This window comes from Mustela nigripes, chromosome 1 (assembly GCF_022355385.1).
Source record: "Mustela nigripes isolate SB6536 chromosome 1, MUSNIG.SB6536, whole genome shotgun sequence".
Classification (NCBI taxonomy): domain Eukaryota; kingdom Metazoa; phylum Chordata; class Mammalia; order Carnivora; family Mustelidae; genus Mustela; species Mustela nigripes.
Window position 1 is genome coordinate 30557180 of NC_081557.1, and position 21411 is coordinate 30578590.

At 38.6% G+C, this 21411-nt stretch overlaps 1 protein-coding gene across 1 annotated transcript; it reads left to right on the forward strand.

Moving 5' to 3' along the window:
* The first annotated feature begins 6699 nt into the window (after nucleotides 1-6699).
* LOC132010765 (U3 small nucleolar RNA-associated protein 18 homolog) lies at nucleotides 6700-8546 on the forward strand. The gene is given in 1 exon segment (XM_059388610.1): nucleotides 6700-8546. A coding segment is annotated over 1 exon segment (1650 nt). The 3' UTR covers nucleotides 8350-8546.
* Nucleotides 8547-21411: the final 12865 nt, after the last annotated feature.

Below are 21411 nucleotides of genomic sequence, written 5' to 3' on the forward strand. Positions count from 1 at the left end.
AGCCTCCAATTTTTATTACACCTCCAATTTTTTTGCTTTCAACTTAGTTCATTTCTCCAGAAAGTGCTTTTATTTTTCCAAAAACAATGGATTCTCTAGTATCTTATTATTTTTTAAAGGTTTTTCCACCTTGTCATTTTGTCCAGAGAGGAAAAATATATATATATATATATATATATATATATATATATATATATGATTAGGCTGGTGATTAGAATAGAGCCACACACTTGATTTTAGGTGTATTTTGGTTTCTTAGAAGAAATGGCCTCCTAAAAGTTTAAAGAAAGACAGACTTATTTATTCACATATATATAAATATGGGTAAACATGATGAAGGGATGGAATATGATTTTAAAGATGGAATTTAAGATAGATTTTAAAAATGGAATTAATAAGAAGTTGGTCAAAAAATGGCAAAAAAAAAAGGAGAGAATATCACTAGGCTGGAGACTAGAACAAAGCCATACACTAGATATAGCGTGTATTTTGATCTATTAGAAGAACATGTACTCCTAAATATTTGAAGAAAGAAAAACATATGAATAAAAAAAATAAGGTCAAATACAATGAAGGCATGGAGTATGACTATAAAAATGAAAATTTAAAAAGATTTTTCAAAAGACATTTATAAGATGGTTAAAACAGATTAAAATAGGAAAGAGGAACCATTAAAAAATAGAAAAAGAAAAAATAAATAAAAATTTAAAAACTTAACTTGGGGGGTGCCTGGGTGGCTCAGTGGGTTGATCCTCTGCCTTTGGCTCAGGTCATGATCTCGGGGTCCTGGGATCGAGCCCCGCATCGGCTCTCTGCTTGGCAGGGGGCCTGCTTTCTCCTCTCTGCCTCCTCTCTGCCTGTGTCTCTGCCTACTTGTGATTCTGTCTGTCAAATAAATAAATAAAATCTTTAAAAAAAAAAAAACTTGACTTGGAAAGACAAGATTCATGGGAGGAAAGTATATGAATTCTATATGCTATATTCCCCTAGCACTGGTGTTTGCAGTTCTCATTGATTGGTAACTTTGGTCTTGGCTGATTATTCTTACTGATCTTCTAGGGGAGGGGCCTGTTGCAGTGATTCTTAAATATCTTTGCCCCAGGTGGAATTGCACCTCCCTTGCCAAGGGCCACGCTAAGTAATCTGCTTGGGTTTGCTCTTGTAGCTTGTGTTCCCTTAAAGCTTTCTGTACAACTTTGGAGGACAAGAATGAAAATGGTGGCCTCCCAATCTCCAGCCTGGAGGAGCCAAGAGCTCAGGGGACCCTCCTCTTTAATGCACCCTCAGAGAAAAGCAGTCGGTCTCTCCTGTCTCCCTGGTCTCTAGCTGCATTCCATGCACACCGGCCTATGACAGAGTGTTTCTATTTGTGGCACATGGCACCATTTGGAGTCTCCAAACCTAGCAGATTCACACAGTATACTCCCATGCCACTCCTCCCAGTAGAGGAAGCAGGGGTCTCTCTGGATCTGCCACTTTTGGGGCTACCTGCTCAAATAATAGAGGCCCTACGATGCCTCGGATCACGGTTTAAGGTAACCCCAATCTGAGAAGCCCCCCATCCCCACAGCTCCATCTCTGAAGCCATCCTCCCCACTCCAATACCAGGGGGCTCGGCCACACTCAGCACCCCAGGTCTTTCTGTGACCGCATGGGTCCTGAGACCACAGTGTCCCAGCAAGGGCTTCACCCATTGCTTAGCCTCTGGAGTGACGTCCCTCAATGGAGCAGACTTCTAAAAGTTCCGATTTTGTGCTCTGCTGTTCTACTGCTTTCTGGGAGCTGGCCCCTCCCCCACAGTCTATTGTCCTGTATATTACCTTGGATTCACTTCTCCACACACCCTACCTTCCAGAAAGTGGTCACTTTTCTGTTCCTAGAATTGCTGCTATTTTTTTCTTTGATCTCCTATTGAGTTTGTTGGTGTTCAGAATGGTTTGATAACTAGCTGAATTTCTGGGACCAGATGAAATTTACATCTCCTACTTCTCCACCATCTTACTCCTCCCAAAATTCATTGTCTTTTTAAGAAAGTACTAAACCATACTAAACCATTTGAAAAAAAAAAAAAATCCTAAATTCATCATTGGTTTCTCTGTCATGTTGTAACAAAGCTATCTCCTTTGGGAAGCTACCTAGTGCCATAAGGCTACTGTCCTTTTTCTAGAGTACACGCCATTCTCTCAATATTCCTTAGTGTTAATCTCCCTCCATCACCAAAGTTGACTTTGTTTCATTTATTGAGGGCATTACTCTCGTCCAATCCATTGTACTAATTAATGGACAGATAATAAGATTTCTTATGTTAATTCTGATACTGACTGCCTAAAATACCTGTGTTGTAAAAGCTTGTAAGGCCACATCCACTCTCACTAGGACTACTGTGATTAACCAAGGATATTTACCAAAGGATAAGGGTAAGGCAAGTGAAAACCCTGATATTTGCAGTCTCTCCACCAACTCATGATGATACTATGCTTTTTAAATATAATGTTGCTCACTTATATTGTAAGTTTTCTTAAGATTGGAAGTTCATTAAGCAACTGAATTTTTAATCTGATAGCAACAAGAAAATCAAGGAGGATCTCAGTAGAGACACTCCCATTATGGAAGATGCATAGAGTAAACATTTTTGGTTGATTAAGAAACATGGCCATCACCAGATTACCATAGCTATCATTTATTCATTTAATTGCACTAATTAAATGTCTTGAGCTAGGTTCTGGTTATTGAGATAAAAAGCATATTTACTTTATAGTTTAATTTTAATGATGGAAACAAACAAGTTAATAAACAAATTCAATTTAACATGAAAATTATTTATAAGAGGTTTGCACAGTTGCTTTGGCAGCACTGAGAAACTCTAGCTCAGAAAGGAGGGTAGTCTTAAAGAATAATTAGAGCAACACACAGTGTGTCAAAGAAGGGAAGTTTTTCCAAGTATCTCCATACTTCACATGTGGTGAAGGCACCAAGGCAAGAAATAATGCTGTACTTGTAACTAGCTGTTCACTGCTGTGTAGATCACAGCTGCAAGCAGGTGTCTGAAACCTGAGACTTCAGAAGCAGTAGAGGCCAGCCATTATGCACCATTGTGCCAATTTCATGATTTTTGTTTACCTTTTTTTTAAGAGTTTATTTATTTTAGAGAGAGAGCGAGCGTGTGCACACACACGTGCGTGAGAGCTGGGGGAGGGGCAGAAGAAGAATGAAAATCCCCAAGCAGACTCCCCACTGAGTATGGAGCCCAATGTGGGGCTCAATCCCAAGACTTTGAGATCATGACCTAAGCTGAAATTAAGAGTTGGATACTCAACAGACTGAGCCACCTAAGCACCCCCCTTTTTTACTTTATTAAGAGACCGTCGGTACCCCCCAAATATTTTTAAACAGGGAATTCAGTGACCTTAAAGATTTATGTGATAAAATATGCTAAAACTACTGAACATAACATTCATTAATTCATTCAATTGTTTTAGAAATAATTACTAGGTGTCCACTATGTCTTCAGCCCTATTCCAGGCACTGGGAATTCAATGATTAGCAATAAGAGATGATCATGTCTGCTCTTGTGGATCTAAGGCCAACTTGGCCTTCATGCTTTAGCCGTCTTCCTCTTTAACATAGTCTAGAGACTGCATTCACCTGCAGCATTGGATGGATTACTCCTATTGGCCTAGGGATAACATTTTAAAAAATAACTCCCAGTCTTGAAAAATATAAAAATTATACTAAAACAAACTAAAGGCAATTCTCCCTTTATAATCTATCTCTTTCTGGTGCTGAATGTCCTTGCCCCTCTTCACAGAAGACATATTCTACCCCCTACCCTGCACCCCCCTCCACCTGGTTCTCCATTCTAAGAAGGTTTTTGTTTCCATAGTTTAACTGGAACAGCTTTTACTGAGGTTGTGATCTCCATCTTGCCAAACCCATGATGCATTATCTTTTTTCCTTCTATTCAACTCAGCAGCAGTTGATATCGGTTCTTCCTTAATCCTGTGCTTCTACTTCCTCCTGGTTTCCCTCCCATACCTAATAGGTTTCTCCTTCTCAGGTGTCTTTGTTAGCTTCCCTCACTCTTCTTGGATCCTAAAAGACCATGCACTGCCACATGCTCTACAACCTCCTGCCCTTCTCAGTCTGTACTTTTTCTTTAATTGATGTCATCTAGCCCACTAGCTGAAATACCACCTGTGTATTGAGAACTCCCTGATTTATATTTCTGGTCTCATTTTACCCTCCAGGACTCCAGATTCATAGGTTCAAATATCTTCTCAACATCCCTATTTGGTTGCCTAATAGACATACCAGGCTTCCCATGTGCATCTAAAGAGAATTTTGGTCCTTCCTTCAGACCGTCTTTGTCCCCATTCTTTATTGTTTTAGTAAATGACAACACCATTCACTCGGTTGGCCTGGTCAGCAATATAGAATTTATCCTTCGTATATCTCTTTCTCATTTGCTACTCTCCAAATAAGCTAATAACAAATCCTGTTGGCTTCTCTTCAAAAAGATATGCAAAATATGACCATTTTTACCATTTCCTCTGCATCTGTCCTACCTACCATCATCTTGACCTTGGATGATTGTAATAGCATCCTAACCAGTTACCCTGCTTTTAAACTGTTCCCCAGAGAGCAACCGGTGTTCTTTCTCAAGTGCAAATCTGGGCAGATTCCCAGACTTTGGTCCCTACCTCACCAACATCTTTTTGTTACAATTACAACAAATTCTAGGAGGTAGGATGGAGGAAAGAGGGGCTCATTTATGAACTTCCAATAGTGACAGGTGGCACTTCTTACTCTCACTAGCTGCAACTTGATCACATAGTGACACCTCGCTATCGGAGAGTACAGGAAATGTGTTACTTTTCCTTGGTGACCCTGTACCCACTAAAAATTGGAGCTCTGTGGTGAAGAAGAGAGAACTGACATTGGGATAAGTAACCCGTATTCTCTGCCTCATTGCTCAAGTGACTCCTCAGAAGGGCTTTTATTGATCACTATGTAAAAGATACCCTTGTCACTATCTTATTACCTTGTTTTCCTGTCTTTAGGACATCACCACCTGAATTTATCATACTCGTCAATCTATATCTGTTTATTCTTCTATTACTTAACCTAATCATTCATACACTTATCTATTTGAAATCTGTTTTTATATTTATTCTGTGTCCTTTGCTTTAGATCCTAAGACTAGGAAACCAACAATGTGATATATCTATTGAATCACTATATTCTCAGTACCCAAAACAATGCCTGGTGTTTAATAGGCAGTCAGCACACTTATGCTGAAAAAAATCTCTGGGAAGTGAAAAGGAGGTTATCAGCTGGGCGCAGGCATATACATATGCCTGGGTGGATGGTTTCAGTGGGGATATTAGAGTTTGAAGATACTTGGTAATATTTAAAATGTTTGGGGAGAATGCAGAAATGTTAAGTTTGGGTTGTAGTGTTAAAGACCCAATTGAGAGTTACGATTATGCATTTTATGACTCAAATCTATTTTGTTACATGGATTTCACCAGCGGCACTTGGTTACTAGGATTCAGGTATGAGAAATGAGCAGTGGAGTTTATCTAGTGTTCAGAGTTTAGGATATTGGCAGTGTTATTTGAAATGATGGGCAATTTTAACATTTTTGGGTTGTTATATAGAAGAGAAGAAAAATGATTATGATAAATGTTTTTGCATGAGAATAACAAAGGAACAAAGTCAGTGGAAGAGCATACTAACAAAACTGAGCATTTATAGTGTCCTTTTTGGTATAAAATGGTGGTGTTTGTTTTTTTTTTAATTTATGTGATCTCACTTAATTTTCCTGAATGTATAAGGAAAAAATAACCTGTGAGGCTTGCAAACCAGCTGGTACTATCCTTGTCTGAGAAAGGAGGATATTACAACTTTAAAAGTTAATGACTTTCTCAAGCACAAAAAGAAAACTAGAGGAATCCAAAAAAAGGAATCCAAATCTCCTGACTATTCATCTGTTGCTGTAAAAGAGAATGAAGACACCTTTATGTCTCTGCCCTCTCAATTAGCATGGTTTGAGCCACTTTAATAATATTGAAGAATATTAGATTTCATTATATGTGTATGAACTCAAAGGAATACATGCATGGATATCTTGTTTTTGTGGAAAAATAAGTAATGCTGCTTTAAATTCATGCCACTTACACTAATAAAGCCATAAGTTTAGGTGGAGTAGGATCCTGAATTTCACATGAATGATGGCTGCAAAAATAAATTCATTAAAGGAATAACATTTCATTTTGGAATATGATAGGCGCATCTTAGTGTGATATGAATATCAACTTCAGACAGCAAGGTGTGGTAGAGAAAGCATGGAATTTGCAATACACAAATTACAATCCTGTCCTAGCCTTTTCTGAAAATTAGTTTTGTCATACATGATGTAGGAATGATAATGACTTCTTCATAGCTTGGTTGGGAGCTCTTTGGATGGACTCACACCAGGAATTAAATGCTTCTGCCTGAAAATGACACATGGCCGATCACATTTCATAAATTTTAGGAGTCATATGGCCATGCCTAAATCAGAAGGGGAGGGGAAGTAAAAATCCCCACGTGGACCTGAAAGAATGGGAAGTGTTGGTGAACAGCTTTCATGTGTGCCATAATGATTTAAAAGTTAGATAAAAACTTGAGGAGCGCCTGCGTTTCTTCTCCAACCCGATGCCGCCAGAACGTAGAAGCCGAACGAAACCGGACCGGAGACCCGGAGTGAGTCTGGACCGGAAGAGCCGAACGAAGCCGGGCCGGAGAGCCGGAGCAGGGCCCGGCGGGCCGCCCCGAAAGGCTGCTCCTTCATCCCAGCGGAAACCGCCGGCCCGGCCGAGCGCAGCGGTCGCTGCGATCGCAGTCGCGGCGGAGGAGGAGAGACGCCTCCGGCAGCGGAACCGCCTGACGCTGGAGCAGGACAAACCGGCCGTGGAACGGTGCCTCGAGGAGCTGGTGTTCGGCGACGTCGAGGACAACGAGGACGCGTTGTTGCGGCGTCTGCAGGGCTCGCGGGTTCAAGTGCAGGAAGACTCCGGTGACTCAGAAGCAAAAGATAATTTTCTGTTTCAAAAGAAGCCAGTTTGGGTGGATGAAGAAGATGAAAATGATGAAATGGTTGACATGATGAGCAATCGGTTCCGGAAAGATATGATGAAAAATGCCAGTGAAAGTAAACTTTCAAAAGACAAGCTTCAAAAAAGACTTAAGGAAGAATTCCAGCATGCCATGGGGGGTGTACCTGCCTGGGCAGAGACTAGTAAGCGGAAGACATCTTCAGATGGTGAAAGTGAAGAGGATAAAGATGATTTGTTGCAAAGGACTGGGAATTTCATATCTACATCAGCTTCTCTTCCTAAAGGAATCTTAAAGAATTGTCTCCATGCTAACGCGGAACGTCCTACCACGGCTCGGATCTCATCCGTGCAGTTCCATCCTTGTGCGCAAGTTGTAATGGTTGCCGCGCGAGATAATGCCGTGTCGCTGTTTCAGGTTGATGGAAAAACAAATCCTAAAATCCAGAGCATCTATTTGGAGAAGTTTCCAATATTTAAGGCCTGTTTTAGTGCTACTGGAGAAGAGGTTTTAGCCACGAGCATCCACAGCAAGGTTCTTTATGTCTATGATATGCTGGCTGGAAAGCTAATTCCTGTGCATCAAGTGAGAGGTTTGAAAGAGAAGATAGTGAGGAGCTTCGAAGTGTCTCCAGATGGGTCCTTCTTGCTGATAAATGGTGTTGCTGGATATCTTCATTTGCTGTCAATGAAGACCAAAGAACTGATTGGTAGCATGAAAATTAATGGAAGGGTTGCAGCATCCACGTTCTCTTCAGATAGCAAGAAACTATAGGCCTCTTCAGGCGATGGGGAAGTTTATGTTTGGGATGTGAACTCCAGAAAATGCCTTAACAGATTTGTTGATGAAGGCAGTTTATATGGATTAAGCATTGCCACATCTAGGAATGGACAGTATGTGGCTTGTGGTTCTAATTGTGGAGTGGTAAACATATACAATCAAGATTCTTGTCTTCAAGAAACAAATCCAAAGCCGATAAAAGCTATAATGAACTTGGTTACAGGTGTTACTTCTCTGAGCTTCAATCCTACTACAGAAATCTTGGCAATTGCTTCAGAAGAAATGAAAGAAGCGGTCAGATTGGTTCACCTTCCCTCCTGTACAGTATTTTCAAACTTCCCAGTCATTAAAAAGAAGACTGTTTCTCTTGTTCATACCATGGATTTTTCTCCCAGAAGTGGGTATTTTGCCTTGGGGAATGAAAAGGGCAAGGCCCTGCTCTATAGGTTGCACCATTACTCAGAATTCTGAAGAGAATATTTGAAATCCAGTTGAGCCACAAGAGAAACCTGTCTCAATATATCTTCTCAGAAGCTTTCTGAATGTGTGATAACATGTGTATAATGATGTATCGAGCCAGCTGTGCTTATTTAAGTCAACAGAGGTGTCTTATAAACAAATAGCAACTTTTGTTTGAAAATAAATGTATGTTCTTTCCTTCCCACCTACACACACACACACACACACACACACACACACACAAAAGTTAGATAAAAACTTGAATAATAGTAAATAAGATAACACTTTCCAAAGCATATTTTCCAGAATTTTAGATCTAGAAAGATATTGGTGGGTATTCCCAAAATAAAGAGGTATCTTAGTTGAATGGCTCTGGAAAATATGGAGTATTTAAAGTTCAGGGTTTTCATATTGTAGAATTGCAGTAGGCTGAAATGCATAAAGGATCTCAAAAGTGGGAGATAGAAACTATAATATGTAGCAATCTTACTGAATCCTTGAATCCTTCTTTGTTTGTTTGTTTTCTTTTTAAAGACCACTGTAGGAGATTATGCTGTGCACATCCTCTCACACTTTGAGAAATGAGGACTAGAATTATCTGGAGGCTGATGAGGAGGGAGTTTCTGAAGCAAGGGTGGAAATACAAAAGCTTCTAAGTCCTCAGGATGATGACCTCTGAAGGCAGCCCTCTGGTGTCCCATCTTTGAGAGCAGTGTGCTGGTGAGTACAAGGTTTAGAAATTAGATCCCTTATTTGAAAGATGCTGTTGTGACATTTTCTAAGAAGAAATGAGGGCATTGAATGCAGATTGTTGTTGTGGAGTGTAAGAAGGTTGGAGTCAGGCTGGCCATCATGGTTGTATCCCAGAGACTAAGGCCCAAGTCATACTATAGCAGGTGGTTGATTTTTCTCTTGGTGCCATGGTTGTTCTCCTTTATTTTACTAATATTTCAGTTAGAGGCATTGACAAATGTTTTACTCTTAATGCTGTGTCACAGGCCTAATCTTATTAAAGTGTGAGTGGAGATGAAAAAGTAGTGACTCAGAGGTGGTGTCTCTTATGCCCCTGGACACAGGAGGAAGGTGACAAAGGGGTCAGGGTGGTGACCCTCAACAAGTCAGTAGTTTGTTTGATTGCTATCCAAAGGGATGTGGATGTCTTTCACTCAGGGTTTCACAGGAATAATTGGAGAGTTTAAAACCTGCCCCTGCCTAGGTTGGGGGTGCTGAATGACAAAACACAAAGACCTGACCCATTGTGTAGAGCATGTCTGAATCTGAAAATAAGAAGTCATACAGGGTCAAATTTTACTTGTACTTGCGTGGTATCTGTGGCTTGGGGTTTATATTTTGGGAAAGTATAGATCTCAAAAAATATATTATAAGTAAAATTCAAACTGTGGCAAACTTCAGTATTCACTAGCTATAGATTTTAACAAGCTATTCCCAAATTACATGGATTCACTGCTCATTGAGTCCGTACTTTTAAAATCAGAAGTTCCGTACGTATCTAATTTGGACAAATAATGCCTGGTTAGTATGGTTTTGTGGGTGTATTATGACCATTGCTTCCCTCAATATTAATATTTATTTTATGACCCAAATATATATTAAATATTATTTTAGCTTGATACTACTCAGAGCAACATGGTATATGTCCTTTTTAAAGATTTATTTATTTGAGAGGGTTGGGGGAAGGGCAGAAGGTGAGGAAGAGAGAGAATCCTCAAGCAGAACCCCTGCTAAGTGCAGAACCTGACACAGGACTCGATCCCAGAACCCGGAGATCATGACCTAAGCAGAAATCAAGAATCCGATGCTTAACTGACTGAGCCACCTAGGTGCCCCAGTTATGCTCAGTATTTCTGTACTACACCTTCACATTTGGAAATCTGAGGAAGAAATTTTTCTTTCATTAGATTTCTCTTGAGTAGGTATCTGAGATACACATTTTATTTGTAATCATAGACATGAAAATATATAAAAGTAAAAGGCATCCACAACTTTGCAAAGCATGGATGTTTAAAATTATTGGAGATTTTCAAACTCCAAAATCTGAATCTTAAGAAATGATCACCATGATTATTTGTGTTTGTATTTTGCAGTTCAGTATCAATATGAAATCTCTAACACTGACCCGTTTATGTAAGCTGCAATTATAGTCTGGGTGTGATTTTCTTTTTTTTTTAATTTCTTATTTCTTTTTTCTTTTCTTCTTCTTTTTTTATTTTTTAATTTTTTTACTGTCTCCTTGTATTTCCAGGTTTTTAATTTTTTTATTTTTTTCAGTGTCCAAAATTCATTGTTTATGTACAACCCTCAGTGCTCCATGCAACATGTACCCTCCTTAATACCCACCACCAGGCTTGCCCATCCTCCCACCCCCCTCCCCTCTAAAACCATGTTTGTTTTTCAGAGTCCACAGTCTCTCGTGGTTCATCTCCCGCTCCAATTTCCCCCAATTCACTTTTTCTTTCCTTCTCCTAATGTCCTCCATGATATTCCTTATGCTCCACAAATAAGTGAAACCATATGATAGTTGACTTTCTCTGCTTGACTTACATCACTCAGCATAATCTCCTCCAGTCCTATCCATGTTGATACAAAAGTTGGGTATTCATCCTTTCTGATGGCTGAGTAATATTCTATTGTGTATATGGACCACATCTTCTTTATCCATTTGTCTGTTGAAGGGCATCTTGGCTCTTTCCACAGTTTGGCGGGTGTGATTTTCAACAGTCATTTTCATTTTATTGATGTATTTCTTTTCACGATTGCTCTCAGGATTTCTGTTAATAGATACATGGGACACGCCTAATTCTTAACTAGTCCAAGTCTCATCTTCTCTTCATTTTTTCATGTCCTCAGAGTTTATTGACTTTAGATAGGCCCACTCTCTGGTTTCTAATTATGTATACCCAGCGTACCCATTTTGCTTATAGAAGCAGCTATTCCCAATATGCAGTCTAAAAATATGTTTCATGCTCTATCTTCAGACATTCTGATATTTTATGCTAATCTGTTGAGTGTACCAACTCTTCTAGACCAAATCATGACAAAAGTTATGTCTCCATAACAAGTCGATTTTAAGAATTAATATTACTTTTTAGAATATTTGGCACCAATCCATCCTGAAATAAGATTTAAGCAGGAAGTAACTATTGAAAATTGTTTTATAGGTGTTCTTTTTCCATAACTAGTAGAAAAATGCATTAATAATAATGTGATCACACACATAAAACAGGAGGAGATTTTGGCAAATGAGAGGCAGAAATAAAAATAATGGACTTATCTAGATATCTCATAATACTCTTTTTGTTCTTACTTTTATAATTCAACCAAAAGCATTTAATTACTTGAATTTACATAGCTCTGGGCTAAGCTGACAAATGGACAACCTAGTAAAACTGGTTGATCTTCTTTTTCCTTCTCTCCTCAAATCAACCCATCATCATCTGTTGACTTTATTTCCCAAATATCTCAAATCTTTCCATTTCTGTCAATCAGCTTTGCCAACCCTGCTGAAAATCATACACTGGAGATACTACAGAACACTATCATCTCTTACTTGGACTACAGCCTTTCAGATGGTCTCCCTAATTTCACTCTTAACCTCACTCCTCCTGACCTAGTCTCCCAGCAGCCAGAGCAGCCTGTGCAATAATGCGCCAGTGATTGATTTCCCATTGTAAGTGAACCCAGTTTAAAGTATTGCATAATCTGGTCCTGCCTTTCTCTTTCCCCCTTCACTTCTTTCCAGCCATTCCTGTTTCCTTCATGCCATCTGAACAGTCTACGTTCTTACCTTCCTCAAGGACTGTGCAAAGATTATTCTCTCTTCTTGGAATTTCCCATTCTCCTTTTTGAAGAGCTAGCATCTTTTTATTTTTAAGAGGTCTTAGTTCCAATGCCACATAGTCAAAAACACTTTTCTGTACTATCCTTCCTAGGACAGGTTACACTTCGTAATCTGCCCCTTTTTTGTTTCCTTAATAATGCTTATCATAACTTATGATGCTACAGATTACATTATTTTATTATTAAGTTTTTTCTGCTTTTCTCACTAGAATCTGAATAATACCAAGGACCATGAGGTACCATCACCAGGGATGATTCTTATCTCACATATTACTTAACACTAGGTGGAAAGAAGGATTTATATCAAAGGAATGAATATAAGAAAGGAAGGGAGGGAAGAAGGTGGAGAAGGAAGGAAGGAAAGCAGATTTTTTGGAATAATGCTGCCCACCTGGGGAGGTGTGTGAACTGCAAACCAAAAGGCTTGTTCACCTAACAGGATCCCATTTAACACTCCTGTCCTCTTTTCCACACTCACTTCACATTATTCTCCTAGTGAATTGTTCAGCATAGTCCTACAGAATTACTTTGAGTACTCCATTCTTCTTTGTATTTTCCTGCCTCTATACTTTTGTTTATGATGAACCAAAGAAGTTTTTCAATAACTGTTCTGTTCCAGGGCCAGGCTTCCTATGAAACCTAATCAATGTTGACTCTGAACTATCATGATATTTTATTTTAACCTTTCTTCTAAGAAATCACTTTCTGGTCAATGGTTTGTAATCCTTCAGGTTTATATCTTACATATCGTCTACTCTGGGCTCCCAGTCTCTCTTTCCCAGAGAAAGAAGGAACTATAGTTAATTCTTCTTCTTAATCTCTTACAGTACCTGGTAGGATACCTTAACCATAATATATTATCCATAATTTTTGTTTTGACTGAATTCTTCACCCATGTACTAACAAATCAATAATAAGTTTCATATAGCTACAATTTCCACTAATATTTTTTAGACCTGGGCTTTGAACAAGGCTCTTTATGTTTTTTTTTCAGATGGAAAATTAATTGCATCATATTATAAGTGCCATTTTGTAGTGATAACACAGAATAGTACAGCAGGCATTTCCAATCTACTTACTTGCAGAGCATCTAATATTAAACATTAGGAAAATAAATTGCTTTTTTACTCCTTTTTTTTTTTTTTTTTTGTCCTTCTAAGTACCAGTACTATAACAATTCTGTCAAAACAAGATGCTTAATGATGGCACCTCTGCTTTGGAGGTTATTAATGTAGACAAAACTATTGACATATTATATAAGATACAACTGAGTGAAAAGTTTAATCAGCTGTAAAAACACCACTGAATTAGATTCCAAATATGATGGGCCATCATAGAAAAATGATTATTGATATAATTCAGAAAATAAGCTCTTGGGTGGGGAATCTTGCTGATCAAGGAAATGAGGGCTTACAGCATTCTGTCCAAGAGGAGGAAGATTGACTATAAAAAGAAGAGCTTGATGTTAATTTCTCTAATAGAAATCACTTGGTATCATGCCATAAATGGTGAGCTTGCAAAATGCCCAGTGTGAACTAACATATTTCCTTGGCTAAGAGTATGTTCATAGACAGAACTCAAATCTTGATGAAAAAAAAAAAAAGAAACCTAAACCTTTTATATTCATGGAGTGTAATCATTGTCATCTTTGATTTGTCCCTGATCATTATACCAGTAATGCTCACTTCAAAAGTCAATACTTTTTCTTGCCTCCAACTTTTTGCAGTGTCATTCCCTCCTTCTGAGACTCTTTTTATTTCCTTAGGTCCTTGCATGTATGTATCCTTCTCAACATTCAGGTTCAAAATCACCTTCCCAAGAAGGGTTTCCATGATCACCATATCACGTTTACCATACCCTCTCTAGTCACACAGGACATGTTGCCTTGTTTCTCTTCCTCATTAACTTTGTCAATACCTGAAATTATTATTCTGATTATTTGATTACTGTTTTTCTCACCCACTAAAACGTATACTTAATACCTCTAGAATGTCTGTCTATCTCATTCACTGCCATGCTTCAAGTGCTGGAATGATGTCTGGTATTAGTTCTTCCATGAACATTATAGAACAAATTTGGCATGCTATCTTTCCCTAGTATTGTAGAATTCATCTTCAGCTTATTAAGAAAGGTCAATAATGCTATTTTCCTGCTGAGAAAATGATGTGGAGAGATTGACTGTAAGATCCCTCACAAATTAACTGTGGAAACCTACTAGAGTTCTCGGATTTTAGAAAGAAAGGAACATTTTAGGAAAAGAGCAGAAGAAGATGTGGAATTACCATTTAGTGAGAATCTATCATGTGCCAATTAGTATATTAGGTGGTTTAGTCGTATTAACTATAATAACAAAATTATTGAACCCTGTGTGCCCAACACAACTCTGAAATCTTTCATTTCATTCCATTTTCTCATGAAATCTTCACCATTAAACTTACAAGGTACATACTATTATGATCTGCTATTATGATCTGCATTGCACAGTGATGGAAATGGCTTCTTGGCAGGTATTAGTTTTCTCATTTAAGACAGGAAAACCAAGGTTAACAGTCATTTTTTCAAGGCTACAGATCTAGTAAGAGACAGAATGTAGATTTGAACACGTATTCTATAACCCATGCTTTGCTCTTTTCATGGTAAATTTATGTATGTATGCAATATGTTTGTATTCATTTGAGGTCTAACTCTGGTCAGGGATCATTACTGATCCTTCAAAGCGGAGTGATGGAAGATTCTCCAATTGGTGAAAAATCAGTCATTTGCAGCATGCTTACCCATGAGCTGAAATGGAATTTTTCTTCGAGTACACAAAGAGCATAAAGGACAGGATAAGCCACAACAGGTTTGCTATGAAATGGTAAGGTGTAGCAAGTGATAAAAGAACAAGATTGACTTGATTTTGGTGTTAAGTGATAGGTATGACTGTAAACTCAGGAGAAAGTTTTAGGGAGGGAGTACAAGATGCAGGCCCTAGTCATCAGGAGAGGCTCCACAGTTAGGCTGAAGCTAGGGAAGGGTCTTAAAGGATGGTTAAGAATGAAGAGAACAGAGATCAGAGAAAGAAGGAGAGAGAACAGTGTTCACAAGTGGATGGGGCAAGAAGCTGAGCATGCAGGTGAAGGTATAAAAGAGTAGGGAGAGGCTAACTACATTGGAACTGAAGATGGGAATAAGTGGGAATAAGTGGCAGGTCCCACTACGATGATGCTATTAAATGTGTATCTCCTTTTCCTGCTCTCCTTTCCCACTGGCATCTTCTCAGCATGGGTACTGGAGGCAGTGTATGAAAAGGTGGGGGAAGGGGGAACTGTCTCTTTCTCTTACAAGCACAGATGATTGACCACAGGAGTCTTTAGGAAACATATTCTAAGAGTAGTTTGACAAAAATGGGCCCCTGCTCAAGATGCCCATTATAGCTAGGGATGAAATGGGTTTCTGCTGGGTAGAAAGGCACTCTGCCAATACAATTCACTGTGCTTCTGATCAGCTTTCTATTTGTATGGTTAATTGCTTAACTAGGGGCTTCTGCTTTACTTACGAGCCTGGAGATTTTTAATGAGGACAATGTACTTTCATGGACTAAAGAGACTTAAAAAAATGTCTCACCCCTTAACATTAATTCTAGCAGGAAAAGTCAGTATATAACATTAGCTGTTTGGAAGGCATGCTATCAATGAGAAAATTTGCTGTTGCCATCACTTTAGCAGTACAAAGATAAATTGATGTTTACAGGAAAATTATCTTGATACACAGAAATTCTAAAGTCAGAGAATTTGCCAAGTGTGCTTTATTTTGTTCAGAAATTTAAAAGGTAAATTAGTCTCTAATTTATTGAACCAGTATTCAAAAATTAAATCTTTGAGGAACTACCATGTGTCCTGTGCCTTCTTGTATATTATTTAATCTTTTTTTAAAGACTATTTATTTATTTGACACAGAGAGAGAGATCACAAGTAGGCAGAGAGGCAGGCAGAGAGAGAGAGGGGGAAGCAGGTTCCCTGTTAAGCAGAGAGCCCGATACGGGGCTCGATCCCAGGACCCTGAGATCATGACCTGAGCTGAAGGCAGAGGCTTAACCCACTGAGCCACCCAGGTGCCCCTATTTAATCTTAACTCCTTGTAATTTTATTAAAAGACTGAGGGTTAACCTTTTGTCCAAAGTCACAGATAGTGGAAAAATTGGAATTTAATTTCATATGCTCTGACTCTATATCTTATGCTCCTCCTCTTTCCCTGTAATGTGTTTATTTTCCAGCACAGTGGGGTTCCCTTATCTTGCTGGGGAATCATATTCTCTCTCTCTCTCTCTCTTTCCCCTCTTTCTACAAACAATTAATGATATCTAAGCTCCAGGAGTTATTCTAGGAATTGTAGATACAAAAAAAAAAAAAAAAAAAGGGATGGGGAAGGCATTCCCCCACACCAGGAAGGGGTTACTAATCTACCAGGGGGACTAGCTATTTATATATTTATTTATTTAATAGTTTATTTCTTTGAGACAGAGACAGTGAGAGAGAGAGAGAGAGAGCATAAACAGGGAGAAGGGTTAGAGGGAGAAGGAGAAGCAGACTCTCCTCTGAGCAGGGAACCCAATGTAGGGCTCAATCCCAGGACCCTGAGATCATGACCCTAGTGGAAGGCAGAAGCTTAACCATTTGAGCCACACAGGCACCCCAGGATTAAGTATTTAAATAATAACTGTGATATCTTTAATATCAATAACAATAATAAATGCCATATCTTCTTTATCCATTTGACTGTTGAAGGGCATCTTGGCTCTTTCCACAATTTGGCAACTGTGGCCATTGCTGCTATGAACATTGGGGTACAGATAGCCCTTCTTTCCACTACATCTGTATCTTTGGGGTAAATACCTAGTAGTGCAATTGCAGGGTCATAGGGTAGTTCTGATTTTAACTTTTTTTGAGGAACCTCCACACTGTTTTCCAAAGTGGCTCACCAACTTGCATTCCCACCAACAGTGTAAGAGGGTTCCCCTTTCTCCACATCCTTTTCAACACTTGTTGTTTACTGTCTTGTTGATTTTGGCCATTCTAACTGGTGTAAGGTGGTATCTCAATGTGGTTTTGATTTGAATTTCCCTGATGGCTAGTGATGATGAACATTTTTTCATGTGTCTCTTAGCCAATTGTATGTCTTCATTGGAGAAGTGTCTGTTGATGTCTTCTGCCCAGTTTTTGACATGATTATCTGTTTTGTGTGTGTTGAGTTTGAGGAGTTATTTATAGATCTTGGATATCAGCCCTTGTCTATAGTGTCATTTGCAAACATCTTCTCCCATTCTGTGGGTTGCCTCTTTGTTTTGTTGACTATTTCCTTTGCTGCACAGAAGGTTTTTATCTCAATGAAGTCCCAAAAGTTCATTTTTGCTTTTGTTTCCTTTGCAGACGTGTCTTGAAAGAAGTTGTTGTGGCTGATGTCAAAGAGGTTACTGCCTATGTTCTCCTCTAGAATTTTGATGGATTCCTGTCTCACATTGAGGTCTTTCATCCATTTTGAGTTTATCTTTGTGTATGGTATAAGAGAATGGTCGAATTTCATTCTTCTATACATAGCTGTCCCAGCACCATTTATTGAAGAGTCTGTCTTTTTCTCACTGGATATTTTTTCCTGCTTTGTCAAAGAGTATTTGACCAGAGTCAAGGGTTTATATCTGAGCTCTCTATTCTGTTACACTGGTCTGTGTCTGTTTTTGTGCCAGTACCAAGCTGTCATGGTGATCACAGCTTTGTAGTAGCTTGAAATCAGGAGGTGTGATGCCCCCAGCTTTTTCTTTTTCAACATTTCCTTAGCGATTTGGGGTCTTCTCTGATTCCATACAAATTTTAGGATTGGTTGTTCCAGCACTTTGAAAAATGCTGGTGGAATTTTGATCAGGATGGCATTGAAAATATAGATTGCTTTGGGCAGTATAGACATTTTAACAATGTTTATTCTTCTGATCCATGAGCATGGAATACTCTTTCATCTTTTTGTGTTTTCTTCAATTTCTTTCATGAGTATTCTGTAGTTCCTCGAGTACAGATCCATTACCTCTTCGGTTAAGTTTATTCTCAGGTATCTTATGGTTCTTGATGCAACTGTAAATGGAATTTATTCTCTAATTTCCCTTATAGTTTCATTGCTAGTGTATAAGAAAGCAACTGATTTATACGCATTGATTTGTATCCTGCCACATTACTGAATTGCTGTATGAGTTCTACTAGTTTGGGGGTGGAGTCTTTTGGGTTTTCCATATAAAGTATCATGTCATCTGTGAAGAGAGAGAGTTTGACTTCTTCCTTGCCAACTGGAATACCTTTTATTTTTTTTTTGTTGTTGTTGTCTGATTGCTGTTGCTAGGATTTCCAGTACTAAGTTGAACAACACTGGCAAGAGTGGGCATCCTTGCTGTGTTCCTGATCTCAAAGGTAAGGCTGTCAGCTTATCCCCATTGAGAATGATATTCACTGTGGGTTTTTCATAGATGGATTTTATGAAGTTGAGGTATGTTCCCTCTATGCCTATACTTTGGAGTTTTAATCAGGAATGGATGCTTTTTTTTGTCAACTGCTTTTTCTGCATCAATTGAGAGGACCATGTGGTTCTTCTCTCTTCTTTTTTATTTTTTTTTAATTTGTTCTATCACATTGATTGATTTGTGAATGTTGAACCACCCTTGCATCCCAGGGATAAATCCCACCAGGTCATGGTAGATAATCTTTTTTTTTTTCCCCAAAAAAATTTTTTTAAAGATTTTATTTATTTATTTGACAGAGATCACAAGTAGGCAGAGAGGCAGGCAGAGAAAGAGAGGAGGAAGAAGGCTCCCTGCTGAGCAGAGAGCCTGATGCGGGACTTGATCCCAGGACCCTGAGATCATGACCTGAGCCGAAAGCAGCGGCTTAACCTACTGAGCTACCCAGGTGCCCCGTAGATAATCTTTTTAATGTACTGTTGGATTCTGTTAGCTAGGATCTTGTTTAGAATCTTGGCATCCATATTCATCAGGGATATTGGTCTGAAATTCTCCTTTTTGATGGGGTCTTTGCTTGGTTTGGGGATCAAGGTAATAATGACGGCTTCATAGAAAGAGTTTGGAAATTTTCCTTCTGTTTCTATTTTTTGAAACAGCTTCAGGAGAATAGATATTATTTATTCTTTGAATGTTTGGTAGAATTCCCCAGAGAATCCATCAGATCCTGGACTCTTGTTTTTTGGGAGGTTTTTGATCACTGCTTCAATCTTGTTACTAGATATTGGTCTTTCAGGTTGTCAGTTTCTTCCTGTTTCAGTTTTTGAAGTTTATAGGTTTCCAGGAATGCATCAATTTAATCTAAGTTGCCTAACTTATTGACATATAACTATTGATAATAATTTTTGATGATTGTTTATATTTCCTTGGTGATCATTGTGATCTCTACCCTTTCATTCATAATTTTATTAATTTGGGTCCTCTCTTTTTACTTTTGGATTGGTTTGGCCTGTGGCTTATGGATTTTATTCTTTCAAAGAACCAGCTTCTAGTTTCATTGATGTGTTCTACTGTATCTCTAGTTTCTAAGTCATTGATCTCTGCTCTAATCTTAATTATTTCCCTTCTTATGCATGGGCTTGGCTTAATTTGTCATTGATTCTCCAATTCTTTAAGGTGTAAAGAGAGCTGGCGTATTGGGATTTTTTAATGTTTTTATTTTTTAAGTGAGGCTTGTATTTCCCCCTTAGGACCACCTTTGCCATATCCCATAGGTTTTGGACCAATATGTCTTCAATCTCATTGGTTTCCATGAATTGTTTAACTTCCTCTTTGATTTCCTGGTTGTTCCAAAAATTATTGAGCAAGATGGTCTTTAGCTTCCAAGTGTTTGAATTCTTTCCAAAATATTTTTTGTGGTTGAGTTCCAGTTCCATCAGGGAATAATTTCAGTCTTTTGATATCAGTTTAGCCCTGTTTTGTGACCCATTTTGTGTTCTGTTCTGGAGAAAGTTCCATATATGCTCAAGAAGAATGAGTATTTTGTTGTTTTAGGGTGCAATGTTCTGTATATATCAGTGAGATCCATCTGGTCCAAAGTGTCATGCAAAGCTCTTGTTTGTTCATTTTATGCTTAGATGATCTGTCTATTGCTGAGAGTGACATGTTAAGATCCCCTAACAATTTATGCATTCTTATCAACATGACTATTTTGATTAATAGTTGACTTATGTAGTTGGCTGCTTCCATGTTAGGGGCATAAATATTTATAACTGTTGGATCTTCTTGGTGGATAGATCCTTTAAGAATGATGTAGTGTCCTTCTGTATCTTTGAGTTCAGTCTTTAGCTTAAAATCCAATTTATCTGAGAATTGCTACCCTAGCTGTCTTTTGAGGCTCGTTGGCATGAAAGATGGTTCTCCATCTCTTCACTTTCAGTCTGGATGTATCTTTAGGTTCAAAATATATCTCTTGTAGACACCAAATGGACAGGTCCTGTCATTTTATCCAGTCTGCAACCCTGTGCCATTTTATGAGAGCATTTAGGCCATTCATGTTAAGAGTGATTATTGAAAGATAAATTTTTGGGGTGCCTGGGTGGTTCAGTGGGTCAAGGCTCTGCCTTCTGCTCAGGTCATGATCTCAGGGTTCTGGGATTGAGCCACTCATTTGGCCCTCTGCTCAGCAGGGAGCCTGCTTCTCCCTGCCTGCCTCTCTACCTACTTGTGATCTCTTTCTGTCAAATAAATAAATAAAATCTAAGAAAAAAAAGAAAGATAAGTTTTTATTGACATCATGTTGCCTGTGAAGTTCTTGTTTCTATAGATTGTCCCAAAATTTCTATTCCATGTCACTCTTGGGTTCTTTCTTCTTTTATAGAACCCCCCTTAGTATTTCTTTTAGTGCTGGCTTGGTGGTCACATAATCTTTTTAAACCTTGCCAGTTTTGGAAGCTCTTTATCTTTCCAACCATTTTAAATGTCAGCCTTGCTGGATAAAGTATTCTTGGCTGCATCTTCTTCCCATTTAGCGCCCTGATGTCTTGCCAGCCCTTTCTGGCTTGCCAGGTTTCTGTGGACAGGTTTGACATTATTCTGATGGTCTTCCCTCTGTACGTAAGGAATCTCTTCCCCCTACCTACCCTTAAGACATCTTGTCTGAATTTATGACTTGTGAATTTCACAATCACATGCCTGGAGGTCTTTCTACCCTCATTGATCTTGGTGGATGGGGGAGGTGG